Here is a 23,043-nt window from a genome sequence, read left to right as displayed (position 1 = left end):
ATTCTCTGTGTCTGTGACTCTCATCACGCTCAGGAAGTTCTGAAGCGCTTTTAACAGCGATGATTTGTGTAGCCTTGTGTTTTGGTGGTGCTGTGGTGTCAGGGGAGAGCCTGCATGTTGGGGGGGTTGGGTACAGCTGAGTGTAAACTTCCTTTTGCCCTTCTGTTTTGCAGAAGCCAGTGAGCAATGGCCTTCCTCCCACACCTAAAGTACACGTGAGTATTACTGAGTCATGCAAACGCACCTTAGAAGCAGGGCTGGTTTGCTTGCTGGAGCTGGCAGAGGACATGTTTAGATAGTTTGTAGCCTTCTGTTTAAAAAGTAGAAGTGTCCAGTACCTGTTAGAAATGGTGAGCTGCAGCTGTGGTGTTTCAGAAAGCCTCTTTCATTTTGGGCTTTGAGCATCAGCTGGTGTGTTTCCTCTGGAGTGCCTTTTAGCACCCTGTGTGCTTGGGATAAGCCCTGGTTAGTCCACATCTGGAATCCTGGGTCCAGTTCAAGAGGAGCAGGAAACTACTGGAGAGAGCTCAAGGAAGACCTGTGAGGATGATGAAGGGACTGGAGCATCTCTCTTCTGAGGAAAGACTGAGAGACCTGGGGCAAAGAGAAGACTGAGAGGGGACCTTATGAATGTCTACAAATACTTGAGGGTGGCTGTCAGGAGGATGCAGCCAGGCTCTGCTCAGTGATGCTCAGTCATAGGATGAGGGGCAATGGACATAAACTCAAACACAGGAAATTCCACCTCAACATGAGGAGAAGCTTCTTTGGTGTGAGGGTGCTGGAACCCTGGAGCAGGCTGCCCAGAGAGGTTGTGGAGTCTCCTGCTCTGGAGATCTTCAAAAGCTGCTTGCATGTGTTCCTGAGTGACCTGCCCTGGGTGCCCCTGCCCTGGCAGGGTCATTGGGCTGGATGATTTCCAGCATTCTGCTAAGACTTTCATAAGACTGCCCAAGAAAGCCCTTGATTGTTTTTCCTTCTATCAGCCCTCCCACAAACTCCTTATTGCCAGGGGATTTGACAGCCAAGCTGTCAGTACCTCGAGGTCCACTCTGTGTCAGTATCTTCTCACATTGCAGCCTCACATAGGTCTTTTCTCCATTCTCAATGCCCACAGAAGGATCAAGTCATTGTGCAGCAAGCAGCCAGCCTTCTGCTGGGCTGCCAGCAGTCTGCTCTTGACTTTGTGCAATGGAGTCTTTCACCTTTTACTCATTACCTGAAGACTTTGATTCTTCCCTCACATAAGTGTATGTGGACAAACTCCTGGACTTCATGATAGTGATGGAAGAGGCAGGTGTCCAAAACACCTTCTCTCTTTCCTCTCTTTTTGCTTTGCTTCTCTTTCACCTCCTCTCTCTCTTTTTCCCTTCCAACCCCTAACTCTAGTTCATCTCTGCTTGTTCAGGATGAGCAGTTGTTCTTTGATGGTTGAGGGGAAAGGAGGAAGCCTTGACTTTGGGTTTTTTGTCACCTTGAAGCAGTTTTAGCAAGTGTTCTTCTAGATGTCTGTAAGTGTTGCAATCCACTAGAGGGAAGATGACAGAGTCACAGAATGTTAGAGGTTGGAAGGGACCTCAAAAGATCATCCAGTCCAACCCCCCTGCCAGAGCAGGGTCACCCATGGCAGGTCACACAGGAACACAGCCAGGTGGGGTTGGAGTATCTCCAGAGAGGGAGACTCCACAACCCCCCTGGGCAGCCTGCTCCAGGCCTCCAGCACCCTCACAGTGACCAAATTCTCCCTTCTGTTCCCCTGGCACCTCCTCTGCTCCAGCTTGCCCCCACTGCCCCTTTTACTGCCATTGGACATCCCTGAGCAGAGCCTGGCTTGGCTCCCCACGCTGCCCTGCACATCTTTATCACCATCAATGAGGGCAGCACTCAGGCTCCTCTGCTCCAAGCTCCAGCCAGAGCTCCCTCAGCCTGTCCTCACAGGGAGATGTTCCTTCAGCATCTTTGTGGCTCTGTGCTGGACTCTTTCAAGGAGTTCCCTGAGGCCCATCTTGAACTGAGGGACCCAGAACTGCACACAGTATTCCAGATGTGGCCTCACCAGGGCAGAGCAGAGGGAGAGGAGAACCTCTGTCAATCTACTGACTGCAGCCCTTCTAATACACCCCAAGGTTCCCTTGGCCTTCTTGGCTCCTAGGGCACGTTGCTGGCTCATGGTCATTCTTCTGTTCACCAGGACCCCTGGGTCCCTTTCCCCTGTGCTGCTCTCCAGCAGGTCAGTCCCCAGCCTGTGCTGGCCCATGGGGTTGTCCTTTCCCAGATGCAAGACTTCTCCTGGTTGAATTTCATTCAGTTTCTTCCCACCCAACTCTCCAGCCTGTCCAGGTCTGGCTGAATGGCAGCACAGCCTAAAGGGGTGTCAGCCACTCTCCCAAGATGCAGAGATGGATTCTATTGCACTCTACAAGACACTTAATAGCAAGCTGAGTTTGCCAGGGTTATGCTGACCAAGGATTAAGATGTCCTACCAGAAGTTTCTCTTTGAGAGGCTATCAATAGTGAAAGTAAGTTAATATGAAACAAGAAATAGAGAAGCTGAGGCAAGATTTTGTCTGTGGCTTGACCTAGAGCTGTATTTTAAATGTATGAAATATGGCACAGGTTGCCCAGGGAGGTGGTGGAAGCCTCATCCCTGGAGGGTTTTTAAGGCCAGGCTGGCTGTGAGCAACCTGCTGTAGTGTGAGGTGGCAGGGGGGTTGGAACTGGGTGATCCTCGAGGCCCCTTCCAACCCTGACAATGCTGTGACAAGAATAAACTTTCTGTGTTGAGACTTCCTCAAGTCACAGAATTCAGGAAGCCTTTTCATGTTTGTCTCCTCTGTGTTCTGTGCTCAGACTGAGCTTAGTATCTAATTCTGGGGGTTTTGTTCAGAAATACCTTCTGCAGGAAGGGAAAAATCACTTTCAAAATACCTCTTTGTCAGCTTGTTGTCTGGGTGAGGTTATCTTCTCCATGGCAAATGACATTTACCTTAACATTTTGTCACTGCTTTCAGTAAAAAATGTCACCTCTCAGCTTCTCCTGTGTGTGTTGTGGTTTTGTTCCTGCAGATGGGGGCTTGCTTTTCAAAGGTTTTCAATGGCTGTCCGTTAAAAATCCACTGTGCAACGTCGTGGATCAATCCAGACACAAGAGGTAGAATATTGGATGTGTTTTACCCATTTCCACAGAATCACAGAAACAGTCAGGTTGGAAAAGACCCTCAGAATCACCAAGTCCAAGCCCTGACCCTGCTCTGCAAGGCTCACCCCTAAACCATAGCCCCAAGCACCACAGCCAAACCACCTTTAAACACCTCCAGGCTTGGGGACTCCACCACCTCCCTGTGCAGCTCAGCCCAGTGCCTGACCACTCTTGAGGGGGAAAATTCTTCCTACTGTGCAGTGGCAGCTTGAGGCTCTTCCCTCTTGTTCTATCACTAATTACCTGTGAGAAGAGAGCTCAGCTCCTGCAGTTGCTCCTCCTCAGATTTCTCCTGCAGGCCCTTCCCAGCTTCCTTGCCCTCCTCTGCCCTGGCTCCAGCCCCTCCACCTCTCTCTTGCATTGAGCTGCCCCAAACTGGAGCCAGCCCTCGAGGTGTGGCCTGCCCAGAGCTGAGGCCCAGAGGACAATGCCCTCCCTGCTCCTGCTGGACACAGCATTGCTGATGCCAGCCAGGATGCCCCTGGCTCTCTTGGCCCCCTGGGCACACTGCTGGTTCCTCTTCAGCTGCTTGGCCATTAGCACCCCCAGCTCCCTTTCTGCCAGCAGCTTTCCAGCCACACTGCCCCAAGCCTGCAGCACTGCTTGGGGTGGTTGTGACCCAAGGTCAGGCCCTGGCACTTGGCCTTGTTGGAGCTCCTGCTGTTACCCTTGGCCATGGATCCAACCTCTCCAAGTCCCTCTGCAGAGCCTCCCTGCCCTGGTGCAGACCAACACTGCCACCTCACTTGGTGCCATCTGCCAACCTGCTGCTGACACACTCTGGGCCTTCAGCAAGGTCAGCAATCAAGATGTGAAACAGGAGTGATCCCAGCACTGAGGCCTGAGGAACACCACTGGTGACCAGCCAGCAGCTGGGTTTGGCTCCATTGACCACCACTCTTCAGGCCAGTGCTTTATCCAGCAGAGCCAAACCCCCAGTTTGGCCACGAGAATTCTGTGGGGAAGTGTCCTTGGATGAGCAAGATTATTCCTTTTGAAACAGACATACTGTGAAGTAGGCTGTTTCCCATCAGCAGAAGTTGTCATTATGCCCCTGCTCTCTGAAGTTTGATGCTGAGAAGCTTTGTTAGGTTAGAGCTACGTGGGGCATGACTGCAGCTTTCATTAAAAGGATTAAATGACATGGAGCTGAGGGAGAAATTCTTCAGTATGAGGGTGAAGAGACTCTGGAATAGCCTGCCCAGAGAGGTTGTGGCTGCCTCCTCCCTGGGGATACACAAGGCCAGGTTGGATGAGGCCTTGAGCAGCCAAGCCTAGTTGAGAGGTGTCCCTGCCCGTGGCAGAGGGGTTGGAATAGATGATCTCTGAGGTGCCTTCCAACCTGAGCTGTTCTGGGATTTTAGTCCAAAAGATGCCAATCTTAATGTATTTTTTAAACTGTGACTTTGGAGGTCATGGCTGAGGTGGATTTTCCCTGTCACTTACTTGATTTGTTTGTTTGTTTGCTGTTTGGGCTTTTTGGTGGTGGTTGGTTTGGGATTGGGCTGGGGTTTGGGATTGGGGTGGGGTTGGGTTGGGGTTGGAGTTGGGTTGGGGTTGGTTTGGGGTATGGTTTGGTTTCTTTTTGTCTTCCTCAATCATTCTGGTTCTGCAGGTTTCTCCAATCCATTTTTGCACATGTTTTGGTGCTTGCATATAGGGTAGGGGAAGGGCTAATTGGTTAGCACTGTACTTGCATTGCCTGCAACTTCACCCTTTGCTTACAGGCTGTACAGAGATGCTGCTGAGCCAGGAAGCAAGGCAAAACTAAGACACTGTAGAAACTGAAACAGTGCAAGCCAGTCTTTTGCAGTTGCCATCTTCTCAGTGTGAGGTGTTTGACTTATTTGCAGATCTAAATGCAGCCCAGGGTGCTAGCTATGTTCCAAACCTGAGGCACCTCCTAAGGACTAAGGACATTTTCCAGTCAATACTGTTCATGAACTGCTCTGAAAGGGGGCTGTGAATATGCCACAAAAGAGATGGAGATGTCTAAGTAGGATAAGCTATAGATGGGGATAGAATTCATGGGATTCTTGCTTGTGGTTGTACCACCACTGGCTTTTATTCCAATCATTAGTTATAAAAGAGGAAAAAAGTCTGATTTTTTTCCCTCATGTCTTAAAGTAGCCTCATTGAAGCTTCTTTTGCAAGATGAATCTTTCATCCTTTCAAACCCTGTGGGTGAAGAGCTACACAGGCTGATAAAACAGCTTCCTGAAATCAGGCTTTCCTTTGTTTGCTTTTGTTTGCAGATCAGTACTTGATATTTGGTGCAGAAGAAGGTATTTATACACTGAACCTCAATGAACTTCATGAAACATCAATGGAGCAGGTGGGTTCCTGGTCTGATATTTTGGGAAGATCTTTGTCACTTTTTTCAGCCACTCAGAGCAATTCACAGATTGCATCAGGTTGGAAGGGAGCCTCCAAGGGCCTCCTGTGCAACCCCCCTGCCCTCAGCAGGGACACCTCCAGCTCCAGCAGGCTGCACAGGGACACAGCCAGGCTGCAAGTTTGTGTTTTCCTTAAAGCATTGTCATGAGATACATTCATGAGATAGAATAGCTTGGGTTGGAAAGGACCTCAAAGCTCATCCACTTCCAACCCCCTGCCATGGGCAGGGACACCTCCCACCAGCCCAGATTGCTCAAGGCCTCATCCAGCCTGGCCTTGAACACCTCCAGGGAGGGGGCAGCCACAACCTCCCTGAGCAGCTCTTTCCAGTGTCTCCCCATCCTCACTGGAAAGAATTTCTTCTTAATCTCCAGTCTGAATCTCCCCTGCTCTAATTGCAGATCATTGCCCTTTGTCCTGTCACTACAGGCCCTTATTAAAAGCCTGGAGAAGATGAGGCTCCAGGGATACCTAATAGTAGCCCTCCAGAACTGGAAGCAAGCCTACAAGAGTGATGGAGAGAGACTGTTGAGTGACAGGACGAGGGACAATGGCTTCAAACTAGAGAAGAGCAGATCTAAATTGGATGTTAGGAACAGATTCTTTACTACTAGGCTAGTGAAACATTGGAATAGGTTGCCCAGGGAGGTGGTTGGGGCCCCATCCCTGGAGATTCTCAAGGTAAGGCTCGACAGGGCTCTGGGCAGCCTGATCTAGTGGAGGATGCCCCTGCTACTGCAGAGCAGCTTGGCCTGGATGAGCTTTAGAGGTCCCTTCTAACCCAGACTGTTCTATGGCTTCAGCTGATTGCAGCTCCAAAAAGCAAGTCACTGTTAGTTTTGTCCTGTCACCTATGCAGATTGATCACCTTCAAGCACTCAAATTTTGTGTGCATCCCACTGACTTCTTCCTTCTTTCCTAGCTCTTCCCTCGGAGGTGTACCTGGCTCTATGTCATGAACAACTGCTTGCTGTCAATATCTGGTAAGTTGCTGTGCTGCCTTTGAGCAGCAGGTGCTGGGCAACCTTTGCCTTCCTAGTTGAAGTGTGGTTTTGTTTTCTAATTTGCAGGTAAAGCTTCCCAGCTTTATTCCCACAATCTCCCAGGGCTCTTCGATTACGCCAGGCAAATGCAGAAGTTACCTGTTGCTATTCCAGCACACAAACTCCCTGACAGGATACTTCCCAGGTAAGTGTGTGTCATCAGACACAACAGCATGTCTTCATCCTGGGAATTCAGGATATGCTTGTGGTGCTCTGCAACACCAGCGTGTGGAGCTCTGGTCACAGGTTCCCATCCATGGGCAGTGATCAGAGAATAACCTCTATCTTTGCACGTGTAGAGAAATGGACTTGGGGACATTTTGGAGGCCTGTGGCCAGTGGTGTTCCCCCAGGGACCAGTATTGAGTGCAGTTTTGTTTAGTATCTTTATCAATGAAGGGATTGAGAGTACCCTCAGCAGGTGTGTGTGGGGTGCGGCTGGCTGACACCTGCCAGGCTGTGCTGCCATCCAGTGAGAGCTGGGCAGGCTGAGAGCTGCCTGCAGGCAAACCTTAGGAAGTTCAACAAGGACAAGTGCAGGGTCCTGCATCTGGGGAAGCATAACAGCAGGCACTAGTACAGGTTAGGGGCTGCCCTGCTGGAAAGCAGCTCCAAGGAGAAAGACCTTGGAGTGCTGGTGGACAAGGAGTTCTGCATGGGACAGCAATGGGCCCAGGGGAGCAAATGGTATCCTGGGCTGCAGTAAGAGAGATGTGACCAGCAGGGCTAGGGAGGTTCTTCTTCCCCTCTAGCACCTGGAATACTGTGTCTGGTTCTGGGCTCCCCAGTTCAAGAGAGTCAGAGACCTGCTGCAGGGAGTCCAATGGAGAGCCACAAGGATGATTAGGGGCCCTGAGCATTTCCCCTGTGAAGAGAGACTGAGAGCCCTGGGGCTGTTCAGTCGGGAGAGGAGAAGCCTGAGAGGGATCTGATCAATGTCTATCAATATCTGAGGGCTGGGGTCAAGTGGAGGGGGCCAGGCTCTGTTTGGTGGTGCACAGTAATGACACAAACATAGAAGATTGCACCTCAACATGAGGAAAAACTTCTTTCCAGTGAGGGTGACAGTGGGGTGTCCCTGCCCATGGCAGGGGGGTTGGAACTAGATGATCCTTGTGGTCCCTTCCATCCCTGACTGATACTATGATAACCTTGCTGGGCAGCCTGTTCCAGGGCTCTGGGACCCTCACAGGGAAGAAGTTCCTCCTGATGTTGAGGTACAACCTCCTGTGCTGTAGTTTATATCCATTACCTCTTGTGCTGTCACAGGGTGCAACATCATCTTCCCTGGCTTTTCTTTATAGCTTGGACTTGGTGATCCTGAGGGTCTTTTCCAAGCTGTTTCTGTGCTCTGATGATTTTCCCAGTAACTGGTTTCATATTTCTCAGGCAGCATCCCCTGCACGTGACAAAAAAGATCTTGCAAAGCTGCCTTCCACTTCTTCAGACCTCTTGAAAGTCCTCTTGTTGTAACATGGAAGCTGTTAGCTTGCAAGGCCTCTGGCCCAGCAGGCTGCCCAGTGTGGCATGATGTCCCATCCTCACTGGGTCCAGGTGTCTGTACCAACCTTGGGACAAGAGGGGGGGGCCTTTATTTTGTCTTTCCTAGTGTCCAGCACGAGAGGCAATCAGTTCCAGCATGACAAAGCTCTGGAAAAGATCAGGGGAGTACCAAGAGACCATAAATAGTTTTCATTGAATAGCAAGCACTGCATGACAGCTGAAGGTACTGAGGCACCTGCTCTTCTCAGCCCTGATTTTTAGCTGCATTCATAATGCTGCACAAGTGAGCAGCATCTCAGTGCTAGCAGAGGGATCCCCATGTATGCACCTGGGGGGTGCAAAGAGGATTTCCCTCTCCCCCACTAACTCTCTGAAGAGCAAATCCATTCCATTTGCTGTAGTTGATCAATGATTCTCTGTCTTTGTATCTTGCAGGAAGTTTGCAGTGTCTACAAAAATTCCTGACACTAAGTGGTGTCAGAAGTGCTGTGTGGGTAAGTAGAGATCTGCAGAGCAAGTGCCAAGGAGCTGTGCCAGTGGTGGTGGTGTAAAGGTCACTGAGCCAGGGTTAGGATGCTCAAGGGAGACTTCTCTCATTATTATGAAGCTGTGCATTTGCAGCCAGTGAGCAGGTTCAGGTTACTCCATGTGTTTAAGCACTGAAAACTTTCCTGTTTCGCTCCTCCAATTGAAAGACAATTCTCAAGCAATGCAGAGAAGCAGAATGCAGACCCAGTTTAAACCAGCCCTCATCTCGCTGCATGGAGTGGCTTTACAAAGCTGCCATCAGGCTTGAGGAGCCTGAATTCTTAGCACAGGCTCCAGTGACCCACACAGCAGTGCTGAATGATAAAAAGCAAAGAGTGTGTCCAGTTCCTGGGGGGCAGTGGCATCAGCACAGCCTGGAGAAAAGAGGGCCCTAAACCAGGAAATAAAACACGAGACCAGCACTAAACCTGGAGTTGGAGGGGTGAAATATTTTACTGTTTCCTTTAAAGACTCTAAAGCAGTGACTGAAAACACCAACAGTAAACTTGGAGTTGGAGGGGTGAAATGTAGCAGAGGGCTCTTGTCAGAGTTGTGTTTCTTGTGGCTTACCTGGCACCAGCTCGCTGTGCTTGGTGGCAGGACAGCTCCTGTTCCAGCATGCTCACTGTCACCCTTTCCTTGCTGTGGGTATTGACCTTCCAGCAGCTTCTTTAGGTAGTAAATAAGAATGGTGGTGCTGGGGATTGTCCTGCTTAGCTGGAAACGGTGTGGAATTTGTGTCCTCATGTACTTTACCTCTCCTCTTTTGTTGTTTTGGCAGTGAGGAATCCCTACACAGGCCACAAATACCTTTGTGGAGCACTACAGTCCAGCATTGTTTTGTTAGAATGGGTTGAACCAATGCAAAAATTTATGTTGATCAAGGTAATGTTGCACCAAGGTGAAATGAGCTCCTGTTCAGCTCTGTTGGGCTTCTCACAACTTGTTAACAAGAAGTATTAGCCATTTCTGGAGGGGTTTGTGCTTGTTAGATGATACTGGAAATGGCAATTTAAATGTGTCATCTGTAGTCACTGACTCAAAATAGAGAGAGGCCTGTTCTTGTCTGAAGAACACCTGGAATAGTGCATCCAGTTCAAGAGGGACAGGGATCTACCTGAGAGAGTCCAACAGATATGAAGGGCCTGGAGCACTGCCTGATGAGGAGAGGCTGAGAGCTCTGGGGCTGTTTAGTCTGGAGAGGAGACTGAGGGGGGATCTGATCAATGTCTATCAATAGCTGAGGGCTGGGGGTCAGGAAGGAAGGGATGGGGACAGCCTCTGCTCACTTGCACTCTGTGATAGGCCAAGAGGCAATGGATGGAAACTCCAGCACAGGAAGTTCCACCTCAACATGAGGAAAAACTTCTTCCCTGTGAGGGTCCCAGAGCCCTGGAGCAGGCTGCCCAGAGAGGTTGTGGAGTCTCTTCTCTGGCCTTTCCAGCCCTGTCTGGATGTGTTCCTCTGTGACCTGTGCTGGATTCTGTGGTCCTGCTCTGGCAGGGGGCTTGGACTGGAAGATCTGCAGAAGTTCCATCCAACCCCTGACATCCTGTGAACAAAGCCCTTCTCCCCATGAGCATTGCCTTTTAATTGCATGGTAAAAACCCTTAGGCTGCCTGGCTGAGACAGAGCAGAGTGGAATGAGAACATGGGTTGTTAGCAGCAGGTTTGCTCCCATAGCAGAGAGAAGATGGCCACTGACTGTGCTTTATGGCACTGGAGCTGCTCAGAAGTGGTGGTGGTCTCTCCATCTGACACCACCTGTGGAGATGCAGCCAAGGTGGACACATCAGCCTGGGAAACAAGGCTTAGAGGCTCCCTAGGCAGGGAGAGCAATTCTGAGTGTAGCAGTTGGCACCTGTTGGCAGCTGCAGAGGACAGGAGATGGAAGCCATCCCCTCTTATTTTAACTCACTCTCTACTTATTTAACCCAGGCCTCTTAGTCTAGCAGTTACTGTTACCTGAAGAAGTAAATAAACAGGGTGACAAAATGTCTGGCATCAAATTCACCATATGATTTCAATAACTAAAAGATAGATGTGATTTAAATACATACACACACTCATCTGTGAAATATCTGTGATTTGAGCAACTCAGACTGAACTTGGTTTTCCTTCTGAAACCTATTTTTGTTCCTTTGTCTAGCACATAGATTTCCCTGTCCCTTGTCCTCTGAGGCTGTTTGAGATGCTGGTAGTCCCTGAGCAGGAATTCCCCTTAGTTTGTGTCGGCGTCAGTAAAGGAAGAGATTTCAACCAGGTGGTGAATTTTGAGACTGTCAACCCAAACTCTACCTCTTCATGGTTTACAGAAACAGGTTTGTGTGTGGCAATTGCATTCAGAAATGTTCCTTCCTCTTCCACTGTGGCTGAAGCACTACAGAAAGGCAGTTTCCTCTGAGGAGAAGAAGGATTACACATCGTGAAGCACAGAGTCATCAGGGCTGTGCAGTCTGGAGAAGAGAAGGCTCCCAGGAGACCTTCTTGTAGCCTTCCAGCATCTGATGGGGACCTACAAGAATGCTGAAGAGGGACTTTTGAGGGTGTCAGGGAGTGATTGGCCTGGGGGGAATGGGAAAGAACTAGAAATGGGTGGATTCAGATTGGATGTCAGGAAGAAGTTCTTCCCCATGAGGGTGGTGAGACACTGGCACAGGTTGCCCAGGGAGGTGGTGGAAGCCTCCTGCCTGGAGGTTTTTCAGGCCAGGCTGGCTGTGGCTGTGAGCAACCTGCTGTAGTGTGAGGTGTCCCTGCCCATGGCAGGAGGTTGGGACTGGATGATCCTTGAGGTCCTTTCCAACCCTAACAATTCTGTGAATCATTGGTTGGAAGGGGGCCTCCAAGATTATCAAGTCCAACTATCAAACCATGTCCCCCAGATTGGACATCCAGGCCAGACTGGATGAGGCCTTGGGCAATCAGGTCTAGTTGAGAGGTGTTCTTGCTCTTGCAAAGCTGCTCTTCTCTTTTGAGTTGACTTGCTCACTAATCATGGCTTAGGTCTCCCTGCTTCCTGTGATGGGGACTGCTGCAGCTGTAACCCAAAAGAGCAGAAGATAACTCTTCTTCTAAGAGATTGGGGCAAGAAAGAATCCCTTACTTTGGGAAGATTCTGGGATGGAAAGACTAAAAATAGCAGCCAGAACAAAGCACCAATTTAAAAGTCCCTAGCAAGATTTGGAAGGAATCAGCACTGAGCTTCAGCATGGACAGGCTCAGGTACCTGCCTGGCTTCCACAACAACAACATGAAATTATCCCAGCAGTGAGCAAAGGGAGAGCAAGGCCAGGCTGGATGAGGCCTTGAGCAACTCAGTCTAGTGAAAGGTGTCCCTGCCCATGCAGGTTTGGAAGTAGATGATCTTTAAGGCCCCTTCCAACCTAAACCATTGTATGGATGTATTCTGTGAACACTGAGCCCCTGAGCTGCTGCAGGGAAGGTTGGATTAAGTCCATACTTTAATATTACAGCTTCAGCTTTCCCATCCCAGTCAGCATGCCTCTCTTAAGAGAGGAGAAATGCCACTTGGTAAGATGATGGTTTCAAGCAGATCACAGCACACTAACTTGCTAAATTGTCTCAGTCTGTAGGAGCTGCCTTTCAAACTTGATGCTGATGTGTGTGTCATTTGTTTGTTGTAGACACTACAGAGACCAGTGTTGTCCACGTAACACAGCTGGAGAGAGATACCATTTTGGTGTGCTTGGATTGTAAGTTTCACTGTCAGCTCAATTTCTGTCCCTGTCCTCAGAGCAGATGTTGAAGATGAATTCTTGGTTGACTGTTGTGGGTTTAAGACTGGATGTCTTCAGCAGAGAGCTGAAAAATCCTCCAAGGGGGTAAATAGGCCAAGGGCATCCTGGCCTGCATCAGGAACAGTGTGGCCAGCAGGAGCAGGGAAGTCATTGTGCCCTGTGCTCAGCACTGGTCAGGCCACACCTTGAGTCCTGTGTCCAGTTCTGGGCTCCTCAATTCAACAAAGATGTTGAGATGCTGGAAGGTGTCCAGAGAAGGGCAACGAGGCTGGGGAGGGGTCTGGAGCACAGCCCTGTGAGGAGAGGCTGAGGGAGCTGGGGTTGCTTAGCCTGGAGGAGAGGAGGCTCAGGGGAGACCTTCTTGCTCTCTACAACTACTTGAGAGGAGGTTGTAGCCAGGTAGGGATTGCTCTCTTCTCCCAGGCAAGCAGCACCAGAACAAGAGGACACAGTCTCAAGCTGTGCCAGGGGAGGTTTGGGCTGGTTGTTAGGAAGAAATTCTTCCCAGCAAGAGAGATTGGCCCTGGGAATGTGCTGCCCAGGGAGGTGGTGGAGTCCCCACCACTGGAAATATTTAGAGCCTGGCTGAGGCACTTGGTGCCATGGGTTAGTTGATTAGATGGTGTTGGGTGATAGGTTGGACTTGATGATCTCAAAGGTCTTTTCCAACCTGCTGAATTCTGTGATAGGCACAGGAAATTGTGACATTTTGTTGTTGCACCCCATAAAGATCTGCTGCAGAGCCAGGCTGCAGAGCCAGTTCCTCCCTTTTCTGCCTCCCTCTCCCTTCCCAGCACGGATCTCTTATCTCTGGTGCTGTGGGGGAGGTTTGCCGCCTGGCTCAGCCTGGGCAAAGCCGGTTTGGTAGCTGCACCGTTAGGCTTAGGTTGAGGGGGTGGGGAGGAATGGTGGGAGGCCTGGGGAGGGGGCCTGGGGCCTGATCTGTTGGAAGGTGTTTGGCTTAATGAGGTGGTTGTGAGCTGAAATGGGACCGTGGGTGGTGTGCGTTGGTGTCAGGCTTTGTCAGTAGTGTTTGTGGTTGAATTCCCAGCTCTGTGAGGAGCTGTTTGGATTGGGCTCCTCTCGGGGAGGGGCAGGATTCTCTTTCTGCCTGCTCTAAATGCTGAACCAAGCCAGCTGACATCTCCTGTTTCTTGCCTAGGCTGCATCAAAATCGTCAACCTGCAGGGCAGGTTAAAGTCCAGCCGCAAACTCTCGTCGGAGCTCACCTTTGACTTCCAGATCGAGTCAATAGGTGAGTTGGGTTTTGCTACTGATCATCAGCCAGGCTGGAGAGCTGGGCAGCAGCTAGAGCAAACGAAACAAGAGCAAGTGACAGATTCTGCACCTTGTTATACAGACAAACTGGGGCATGGGAGGCTGCAGAGCAAGCCAGGGGAAAGAGAGCTGTGCCCTCGGGGCGATGGCAAGGTGAAGATGAGGCAGCGATTTGCCCTGGCAGCTGTGGGGGGTTGAAAAGCCCTCCCCCAACATAAACTTGCCAGCCCAGCTGAGCTGGAAGCAAATGAAGCTGTGCTTACAAAGCAGAACTCCAAGCTAAATCTGAAATGCAATGAATGTGTACAAACCAGACAATAGTTACAATTTATGAACAACACAAGAACCCCTCAGGACAAACCAGGGAGCTACTAAGAGCTTCCCCACTCCCTGCTCCCTTCCCTCCCCCCTGTACACACAGGACAAGAGAAGGAGCAGAAGGTTGCTGTTAGTTACTTAACCACAAGAAGAATGCATTTGAGGTCAGCAAAGCCAAGCAGAAGCACAGGTTAGTATCTGCCAGAGTGAGGAATCAGAATTGTTAGGGTTAGAAGGGACCTTGAGGAGCATCCAGTTCCAACCCCAGGTTGCTCACAGCCACAGCCAGCCTGGCCTGAAAAACCTCCAGGCAGGAGGCTTCCACCACCCCCCTGGGCAACCTGTGCCAGGCTCTCACCACCCTCATGGGGAAGAACTTCTTCCTGACATCCAATCTGAATCTACCCACTAACAACTCTGTGATTCTATTAGAGTGTGTCCAGAGGAGGGCAACAAAGATGGTGAAAGGCTGGAGCAGGGAGGGCATTGTCCTCTGGGCCTCAGCTCTGGGCAGGCCACACCTTGAGGGCTGGGTCCAGTTTGGGGCAGCTCAATGCAAGAGAGAGGTGGAGGGGCTGGAGCCAGGGCAGAGGAGGGCAAGGAAGCTGGGAAGGGCCTGCAGGAGAAATCTGAGGAGGAGCAACTGCAGGAGCTGGGCTCTCTTCTCACAGGTAATTAGTGATAGAACAAGAGGGAAGAGCCTCAAGCTGCCACTGCACAGTAGGAAGAATTTTTCCCCATCAAGAGTGGTCAGGCACTGGGCTGAGCTGCACAGGGAGGTGGTGGAGTCCCCAAGCCTGGAGGTGTTTAAAGGTGGTTTGGCTGTGGTGCTTGGGGCTATGGTTTAGGGGTGAGCCTTGCAGAGCAGGGTCAGGGCTTGGACTTGGTGCTCCTGAGGGTGTTCTCCAGGCTGAATGTTTCTGTGAACCTTCACCTGTATGAAGTCTGTGACTCACTCCTGGCTCACTCACTCACTCACCTGTGCTCACAGCAGTTTTAGATAACAGATCAAAGGCTGTGCTGTGTCTGTCTCACTGTGTGGAGATCCAGCTTCTCTTCTGAAGAATATGAATGAATGAATGAATCTGTGGGACAGAAGCACTGAACAGAACTGTTTGGACAGTTTTCCAGTGGTTACATCCCTGGATTGCTCCACATGCTTCTGAAGGGAGAGGAGGAAGGATGTGTGCAAAGGTGCAGGGTGGGAGCACCAGAAGAGGAGGAACAGTAGGAACCAAATGAATGAGTTGGAGGGAATTTGCTTCTGTCCTAGAGGGAGGAGGATGAAAAGCCATTGTCATGGAAAATATGACTTCCATGGCTCCCGGAGGTTAGGAATGGGGCAGGAAGGGGTACACAGACCTGAAGCTGCTCACTGTGAGACCTCTGCACTTGCTGTAGTGCTCTGATTGTCACAAACAAGTTGCCAGTGTCCTCTTCTAACAGTAGTGTCCCCAAAGAGCTCTGCTCTCCTCCTGTATCTGCCCAGAGGCAGGATGCTGGATGCAGGTGGGGCATCTGCAGGGCTACACACTTGCCCTCTCTTTGAGGAAGGCCCTGGAGCCATTTCCTTTCCCAGGGCTCACATGCAAGTGTCTGTCCCAAAGGCACGGGCTGGGGAGTTCAGGGTCTGGAAGGCTTTGCAGTGCTGGTGCAGAAGGAGCACTCTGGCCAAGAGCCGCTGGGACGGTGGAAGACATCTCTGCAGCCTCCCTGGTGGTGGTGTGTTGCATTTTCTGCTAGTCTGAGGGTAAGGAGGCACTTCCCAGGCAGCAGCAGGGGCATGTTTAGGGCTGGACAGAAGGACAGGTTTAGAATTCTTTTCTAGTTGAGTGGGAATGGGAACTCCACTCATTACAGAGAGAGAAACACAGGCAGGCAGCTACTCTGGAGGCAGACTCAGCAACTCCAGCGAGGCACCTTGCAGGCTGTATGGGTGAGCATGGCACAACACAACCTACAGGTGCTGACTGCAGAGGAAAAGCTCAACTGCCTCAGAACTGATTGCAGTGTTCTTTGTTACCAGTCTGTCTACAGGACAGTGTGTTGGCCTTCTGGAAGCATGGCATGCAAGGAAGGAGTTTCAGATCAAACGAGGTGAGCACTGCACTATGCTGCAAGTTCTAGACTAAGGATGAATGCAGAAGTGTAGAGCTATGCATCTGGGGAGGAACAGCACCAGGCACCAGTACAGACTGGGGCTCATCCTGCTGGAAGGCAGCTCCATGGAGAAGTTGTAGTGGGCAGCAAGCTCTGCGTGGGACAGCAATGTGTCCTTGTGGCCAAGAGGGCCAAGGGCATCCTGGGGTGCAGCAAAGAATGTGTGGCCAGCAGGGCTGGGGAGGTTCTGCTCCCCCTCTGCTCTGCCCTGCTGGAATATTGCATCCAGTTCTGGGCTCCCCAGTTCAAGAGAGACAGAGGCCTGCTGGGGAGAGTCCAAGAGAGAGCTCTTTGGCCTAGGTTAAACCAGACAGACTGCTGCATGTGCTGTAAATATTTCCCTTGTTTTTTGTCCAGATCACACAAGAAATCTCTGACAACACCAGGATATTCAGGCTCCTGGGATCTGACAGGTAGGGAAGGAAATGAGCATGCTACAACAGAAGGGTAATGTGTTTCTCCTCCATTGCAAGCACTCTTTCTGCTTCTCCCTTGTGAGCCCTTTATTTAAGTTGTTGTGGCCACCTTACTGATTCCTTCCCAAGCATGTCTGCCTTGCAGCCCTGCGAGTTTCTTTCTCATTCCTTCTAAATGGCTTTGTGGCTTTCTGGAAATGCTCAGCCATGCCAGCAAACTCCTCTCTGGCTGCTGGCACAGCCTCTGCCAGTGGCCTCCTTTCTGTGCTGAATTCTTGGACAATCTGTACTCTCAGACAGTTCACCTTAGCTCCTCAAGATCTACTTCCTCAGACAGATGCCCTCCACAGGACTCTGGGCAACCTGATCCAGATGAGGCTGTCCCTGCTTCACGCAGAGGGGGTTGGAGTAGCTCACCTTTGAGTTCAGTGTGCTGTGTCTCATCAGCAAAGCTGCTTTGAAGGCCAGAAGAATGGAGCTGAGTGTCTCAGGGATCCCCTGACTTTGCTGTAGCTGAACCATGGGTTTTTACCACAAGGGAAGAGGAACACTGGAACAGGTTGCCCGGGGAGGTGGTTCAGGTCTCATCCCTAGAGATATTCAAGGTGAGGCTTGACAGGGCTCTGGGCAGCCTGATCTAGTGGAGGAGGTCCCTGCTGACTGCAGAGGGGTTGGACTGGGTGAGCTTTGGCAGTCCCTTCCAACCCAAACCATTCCATGATTCTTACAAGTGTGTTAGAAGCTGCCCCAGCGTGGTCTGCACTAAAGCCCCTCACAAGTGACCCAGGACTTGTGGAGGCAGTGGATGGACACTTCCTAAGTCAACAGAGCAGTTCAGCACCTGGAGATGGCCACTCTGCCTTGCTGTGGGGGTGCTGCCTTCACTGCCCAGAGCAGGCAGGCCAGAGCAGCCTCTCTTTGATGTTTTCAAAAGGTACTTTTTCTAAGGGCCTGCAGTGACAGGACAGGGGGAGATGGTTTGCAATCAGAGCAGGGGAGATTCAGACTGGAGAGGAGGAAGAAATTCTTGCCAGTGAGGGTGGTGAGACTCTGGCACAGGCTGCCCAGGGAGGCTGTGGCTGTCCCCTCCCTGGAGGTGTTGAAGGCCAGGCTGGATGAGGCCTTGAGCAAGCTGGGCTGGTGGGAGGTGTCCCTGCCCATGGCAGGGGGTTGGCACTGGATGGTCTTTGAGGTCCCTTCCAACCCAACCCATTCTACGATAGTTTTCTTCACATGCTTAGAGATGAGCTGCTCCATCACTTTTCTGGTGTGAGGGTGCTGGAACCGTGGAGCAGGCTGCCCAGAGAGGCTGTGGAGTCTCCTCTGGAGACATGCAAAATCTGCCTGATGTGTTTTGTGTGACCTGCCATGGGTGACCCTGCTCTGGCAGGGGGGTTGGACTGGTGGTGATCTTTGGAGGTCCCTTCCAGCCCCTAACATTCTGTGAGATTCCAGCAGGATTGAAGAGAGGGAAATATTGTTGTGAGGGCAGTTGAATACAGAATCACCAAGGTTGGAGGAGACCTCGAGGATCATTGAGTCCAAGCTGTCACCACAGAGCTCATGACCAGACCATGGCACCAAGTGCCACATCCAATCCCCTCTTGAACCCCTCCAGGGATGGGGACTCCACCACCCCCCTGGGCAGCACATCCCAATGATGAACAACTCGCTCGGGGAAGAACTTTCTCCTCCCCTCGAGCCCAAACTTCCCCCTAACCTACTGCACTAGGAGCCAAGGGAGGCTATGGAGGATCCTTGCCTGAGCAAGGCCCTGAACTAGCCTTGAGCTTGGCCTTGCTTTTGAACTGGGGAAAGAGAAGCGACCACCGGTCAGCTGGCTTCTGGCCAAGAGTCTTTGCAGCTCTAGCCAAGGCTGTTTCAGAAGTGAAGGCTCAACTGACACTGTGGCTTTCTGGTTTTCCTTTTAGGGTTGTAGTGCTGGAGAGCAGGCCCACAGATAACCCCACAGCCAACAGCAACCTCTACATCCTGGCAGGGCATGAGAACAGCTACTGAGGAGAGCGCCTGGCGAGCAGCTCAGCGGGACAGGAGCGCGCTCCTGGCTGGCATTGCACAAAAGCTGCAGTCACCCCCACCTGAGTTCCTTTCTAATTTATTGTGGCACCAGAGGAAGCCAAGAATCCTTTGTGCTACGGACACACAAGCACCAGGGCACCGTGGCAGTGCTTCACTGACTCTTATGTAGTCTTTGTACATAGGCAGGATTCTCGGTGAAGCCTCCTGCCGAAGGCCTCCACTGACTGTCTGTAAATAGCTGCCCTCCTGCTGCGTACAAGTGTTAGCTGTACAGAGGGGGGAAGGTCACTGAGGAAGCAAAAAGACAACAAAGTGCATCTGGGGTACTCTCCTCAAGGACTTTCTCAGCTGTTTCTGGGATGCTGGCAGCGAGTCCACTCCGTTTAACACCATCCCTGTGTCTTTCTGCCACGGGATTTGCTAAGCCAAAGGAATCTGACCAGGGCAGAGAGCGCCGCAGAGCAGGGCTGCCAGCAAGGCTGCCGACCCCCTTGGAAAGCTGGGGGGCAGCTCGCTGGCTGTCCATGTTTGCACAGCTCTCTTGGAGATGTGGCAGGTCACAGAAGGTAAGCTGTGGCTTTGTGGCTATCGCTTGGGCTTCAGAGATCCTTTGTTTTGGTTGGGTGGTTTCTTTTTCGCCTTCCTTGGGTAGTTCTCCACCTGAACCCAAGCAGCTCAAGACCTGCATTTGCCTCTTGAATTGTAAACTCTCCTCCTTCCCAGTGAACTTCTTGATGCTTGAAGAGAATCCTCGCTGGATGGCTCTCAGCCCCAGACTAGTGGTACCTGGCTGTTAACACTGCAGTAGGTGTTTGAACTCTTCGTGTTAGGCAGTGAGCCACACTAACAGCGCTGTTCATCTCCCTGCAGACAGGCTCACATCACAGAGAGCAGCATTCCACACGGTGGGAATGGCTCACAGCTGTTGCCATTTGGACTCCTTCCTTCCTTCCTTCCTTCCTTCCTTCCTTCCTTCCTTCCTTCCTTTTTCTTTTGGCCTTACCATGATTTTCACACTTTTGTTTTTTTTTGTTGTTGATGATTTTGGGTTGGTTTTTTTTTTGCTGTCAGGATGTTAACACATGGCCAAAATAATTTAGTTACTACCTCATTCAGACAACACAAATGGTTACTGCACATCACAGGAACTTAGTTGTGATCAGAAGTTGGGGTTGGTTTTTTTTTGGGGGGGGGGGGGGAGGGGGTTGGGGTTTTGTTTTGATTGCTGTTTTCCAATGAAGTCTGTAAAATGCCAAGGTTTGAGCCAAGTGCACACATTGGACTCCTCTCTGGTTTTTTTGGGGGGGGTTGTTTGGTTGGTTTCTCCTGGGTTTTTTTTTTTTGTATGTGTTCTTTATATTTTCTGGTGATGATGTACACACTAAAAGCCAAACTGAAGTGATTCATGGCCTGCATTATTGTTGTGCTTGGTGATGCTTTTAAATATGTTCCCTGATGTACATAGTGTAAAATAAATCCTTTTTTCTTTCTTTCTTTCTTTCTTTTTGTTAAACATGCTGCTGTGCAGTTCCAGACTCAGCACCTCCACCCATCTTCCCCCAGCCCCTGGGACCTTGAAGTCTGCCATTAAATGCTGTGCCAAGCGCAGAAGCTGGGCATTTCTGAATGCATGACTGAACGGTGCAGGCCACTGGGGCTCAGCGCAGTTTTAGGCTAGCAGTTGAGGGCAGGCATGAGTCAGAGATTCACAGAAGCAGTGCCCTCCTGCAGCCCAGCAGGCAGCTGTGTGCTGGGCTGCAGCCACAGGAGGGTGGGCAGCAGGGCAAGAGAGGGGATTCTGCCCTCAGACTCTGCTCTGCTCAGACCTCACCTCCAATCCTGCCTCCAGTTCTGCTGTCCCCAGCAGAAGGACACAGAGCTGCTGGAGTGAGGCCAGAGGAGGCCACAGAGATGAGCCAAGGGCTGGAGCAGCTCTGCTGTGAGCACAGGCTGAGGGAGCTGGGGCTGTGCAGCCTGGAGAGGAGAAGGCTCCATGGGGACCTCAGAGCTGCCTTGCAATAGCTGAAGGGATCCTGCAGGGAGGCTGCAGAGGGACTTTTGCTGAGGGTGTCTGGAGCCAGGCCAAGGGGAATGGTTTGAAGCTGAGGCAGAGCAGGGTCAGACTGGAGCTCCTTGCTCGCCTCTACCCTTAATCAGCTGAAGCAAAACTACTTCCCCTGCAAGCCCTTTACAGACCCAGTGCTGGAAATAACATTTTACTCCACAGGCTTTGTCCCTCAGAGACAATTTTAGGAGGGGAGTGGTTTCTCACCCCCCCTGCCGCTCGATGATGCTTCCCCCTGGCTGCCCCCCGCACCTCCCCCACAGCAGGGCCGGGGCAGAGTTCTGCAGCTGGTAGAGAGGAGCCCTGAGGAGCAGCAGAGGCTGGCACTGACCTGGTGCAGAGCAGAGGGGTGAAGGGTCCTGGGGGGTCCTGGGGTCCAGGCCGGTGCGGCCGGCGCCATCTTGGAGCCCCCAGACCCCCTTTGTCACCCTCTAAACACCTTTACACGCCCCCAGCTCGCCTTTGCTTGCCGGTGGAGGCGTGTCTGGGGGTCCCGGGGCTGCAGGGACACCACAAACCTGAGTGAGACCTCCCTGAACCCTGCGGGACCCCAAGACCTGGAACCCCCCTCGAGAGCCCTGAACCTCACTGCCACACCACCTTCGGGACCCTCCAGAGGCCCCCAAACCACTTTTGATGCCCACAAAACCCCTTTAAACGTCACCGGCTCCCCCCCGCCCCCCGCCCCAAACCCTTTACCTGCTTCCAGAGCCCCTCCAGAGCCGGCGCTCAGCAGCCGGCGCAGGCAGTACCTGGCCCTGGCCACAAGGCGGCAGCAGGGAGCGCGAGCGCCGGGTCCCGCGCAGCGCCGCAGGGCGACCCCGGCTCGGGGGGGACCCCACGGAGACCCCAGAGCCACGCGGAGACAGCCCCGGGATCCTTCGGGACCCTCCTGGGGTCCCCCGGGAGACCCTCCAGAGCCCCCCAACACCACAGGACAGCCCAGGCACTGCGGGGACCTGACAGGGACTCCAAAGCCACATTGAGACCACCCCCCTGGCTCCTTTGGGGCTCGCCTGGGAGCCCCCCGGAGCCTCTCCTGAGCCCCCCAACGCCACTGGGAGCACTGGGAGCACGCTGGGGCCATGCTGGGAGCACTGGGTGTTACTGGGAGTGCTTGAATGGCTTTTGCAGCTACTGGGATCACTGGGAGGACACTGGGAAGGGGACTTGGGGGTTGCTGGAAGCAGTGGGAGGAACTGGGAGTGTCCTGGGGCTTTACTGGGGGGAGCTGGGAGCACTGGGGCCATACTGAAACACTCAGAGGCACTGGGAGGACACTGGGGGTCTGTACAGGTCGGGAGGGGTCTGCAGATGTCTGCACTGGTCTGGAGGGGTCTGGGGGATTCTGTAGATGTCTGGAGAGGTCTCTAGGGGGTCTGTGGAGGTCCATAGGGATCTGCAGGGGTCCTGCAGTGGTCTACAGGGGTCTGCAGATGTCTGCACTGGTCTGGAGGGGCTCTGCAGGGGACTGTAGGGGTCTGCAGGTGTCTTTGGTGGCCTGCAGGGTGTTCGAGAGGCCTGGAGGCTCCTGTATGAGTCTGCAAGGGTCTGGAGGTTTGTGCAGAAGTCTGTTGGGGTTTGCAGAGGTCTGTAGCAGAAGAGAAAGCTCCAGGGGGACCTCAGAGCTGCCTTCCAGTAGCTGAAGGGATCCTGCAGGAAGGCTGCAGAGGGACTTTTGCTGAGGGTGTCTCAAGACAGGCCAAGGAGGAAAGGTTTGAAGCTGAGGCAGAGCAGGGTCAGCCTGGAGCTGAGGGAGAAGTTCTTCAGTAGGAGGCTGGTGAGGCACAGGCTGCCCAGGGGGGTTGTGGAGTCTCCCTGTCTGGAGATATTCCAACCCCACCTGGATGAGTTCCTGTGTGCCCTGCCCTGGGTGGGGGTTGGCCTGGATGATCTCTGGAGGCCCCTTCCAGCACTCTGTGACAGGAAGGCAGCACTCAGCCTGGAGCTCGCTGTGAGTGTGACTGCTGGGCCAGCATTCCAGCTGTAGGCAGTGTCTCCCATCACAAAGCTGGAGGCTTGGGCAGCACAATCATTCTTCAGAGGGTGTAGACTTAAGCCCTGGCAATGACAGGGCCCTTGGAACGAAATGATCCTTACGATGACCTCCCCCCAGCCCAGCTTGCTCATCCCCAGGTTGCTCATCCAGCCTGGCCTTGAGCACCTCCAGGGAGGGGCAGCCTGTGCCAGTGCCTCCCCACCCTCCCTCTCAAGAATTTCTTCCTCATCTCCAGTGCCAATCTGCCCTCCTCAAGCTTCAATCCATTCCCTCTGTCCAAGATGGTTGACCAAACCCTGCTGTGTCAAGCTTCTGGGGAGATGCCCTCTGCCCAGACACA

The 23,043-nt window shown here is 52.2% G+C and overlaps 1 protein-coding gene across 1 annotated transcript in view; it reads left to right on the top strand.

Moving 5' to 3' along the window:
* Window positions 1–18,939, top strand: part of MAP4K3 (mitogen-activated protein kinase kinase kinase kinase 3) — a 67,989-nt gene extending 49,050 nt beyond the window's left edge. Inside the window, exons 22-34 of the mRNA XM_054177225.1 lie at window positions 174–215; window positions 3,067–3,151; window positions 5,455–5,534; window positions 6,519–6,579; window positions 6,667–6,784; window positions 8,577–8,635; window positions 9,451–9,554; window positions 10,819–10,990; window positions 12,314–12,382; window positions 13,590–13,682; window positions 16,050–16,120; window positions 16,541–16,596; window positions 18,531–18,939. Of these exons, the coding sequence (XP_054033200.1) occupies window positions 174–215; window positions 3,067–3,151; window positions 5,455–5,534; window positions 6,519–6,579; window positions 6,667–6,784; window positions 8,577–8,635; window positions 9,451–9,554; window positions 10,819–10,990; window positions 12,314–12,382; window positions 13,590–13,682; window positions 16,050–16,120; window positions 16,541–16,596; window positions 18,531–18,618 (1,098 nt within the window). The 3' untranslated portion in view covers window positions 18,619–18,939. The remainder of the gene's footprint in view (window positions 1–173; window positions 216–3,066; window positions 3,152–5,454; window positions 5,535–6,518; window positions 6,580–6,666; window positions 6,785–8,576; window positions 8,636–9,450; window positions 9,555–10,818; window positions 10,991–12,313; window positions 12,383–13,589; window positions 13,683–16,049; window positions 16,121–16,540; window positions 16,597–18,530) is intronic.
* The last annotated feature ends 4,104 nt before the right edge of the window (window positions 18,940–23,043 follow it).

This window comes from Dryobates pubescens, chromosome 39, assembly GCF_014839835.1.
Source record: "Dryobates pubescens isolate bDryPub1 chromosome 39, bDryPub1.pri, whole genome shotgun sequence".
Classification (NCBI taxonomy): domain Eukaryota; kingdom Metazoa; phylum Chordata; class Aves; order Piciformes; family Picidae; genus Dryobates; species Dryobates pubescens.
This window is presented reverse-complemented; position numbering and strand designations above follow the sequence as displayed.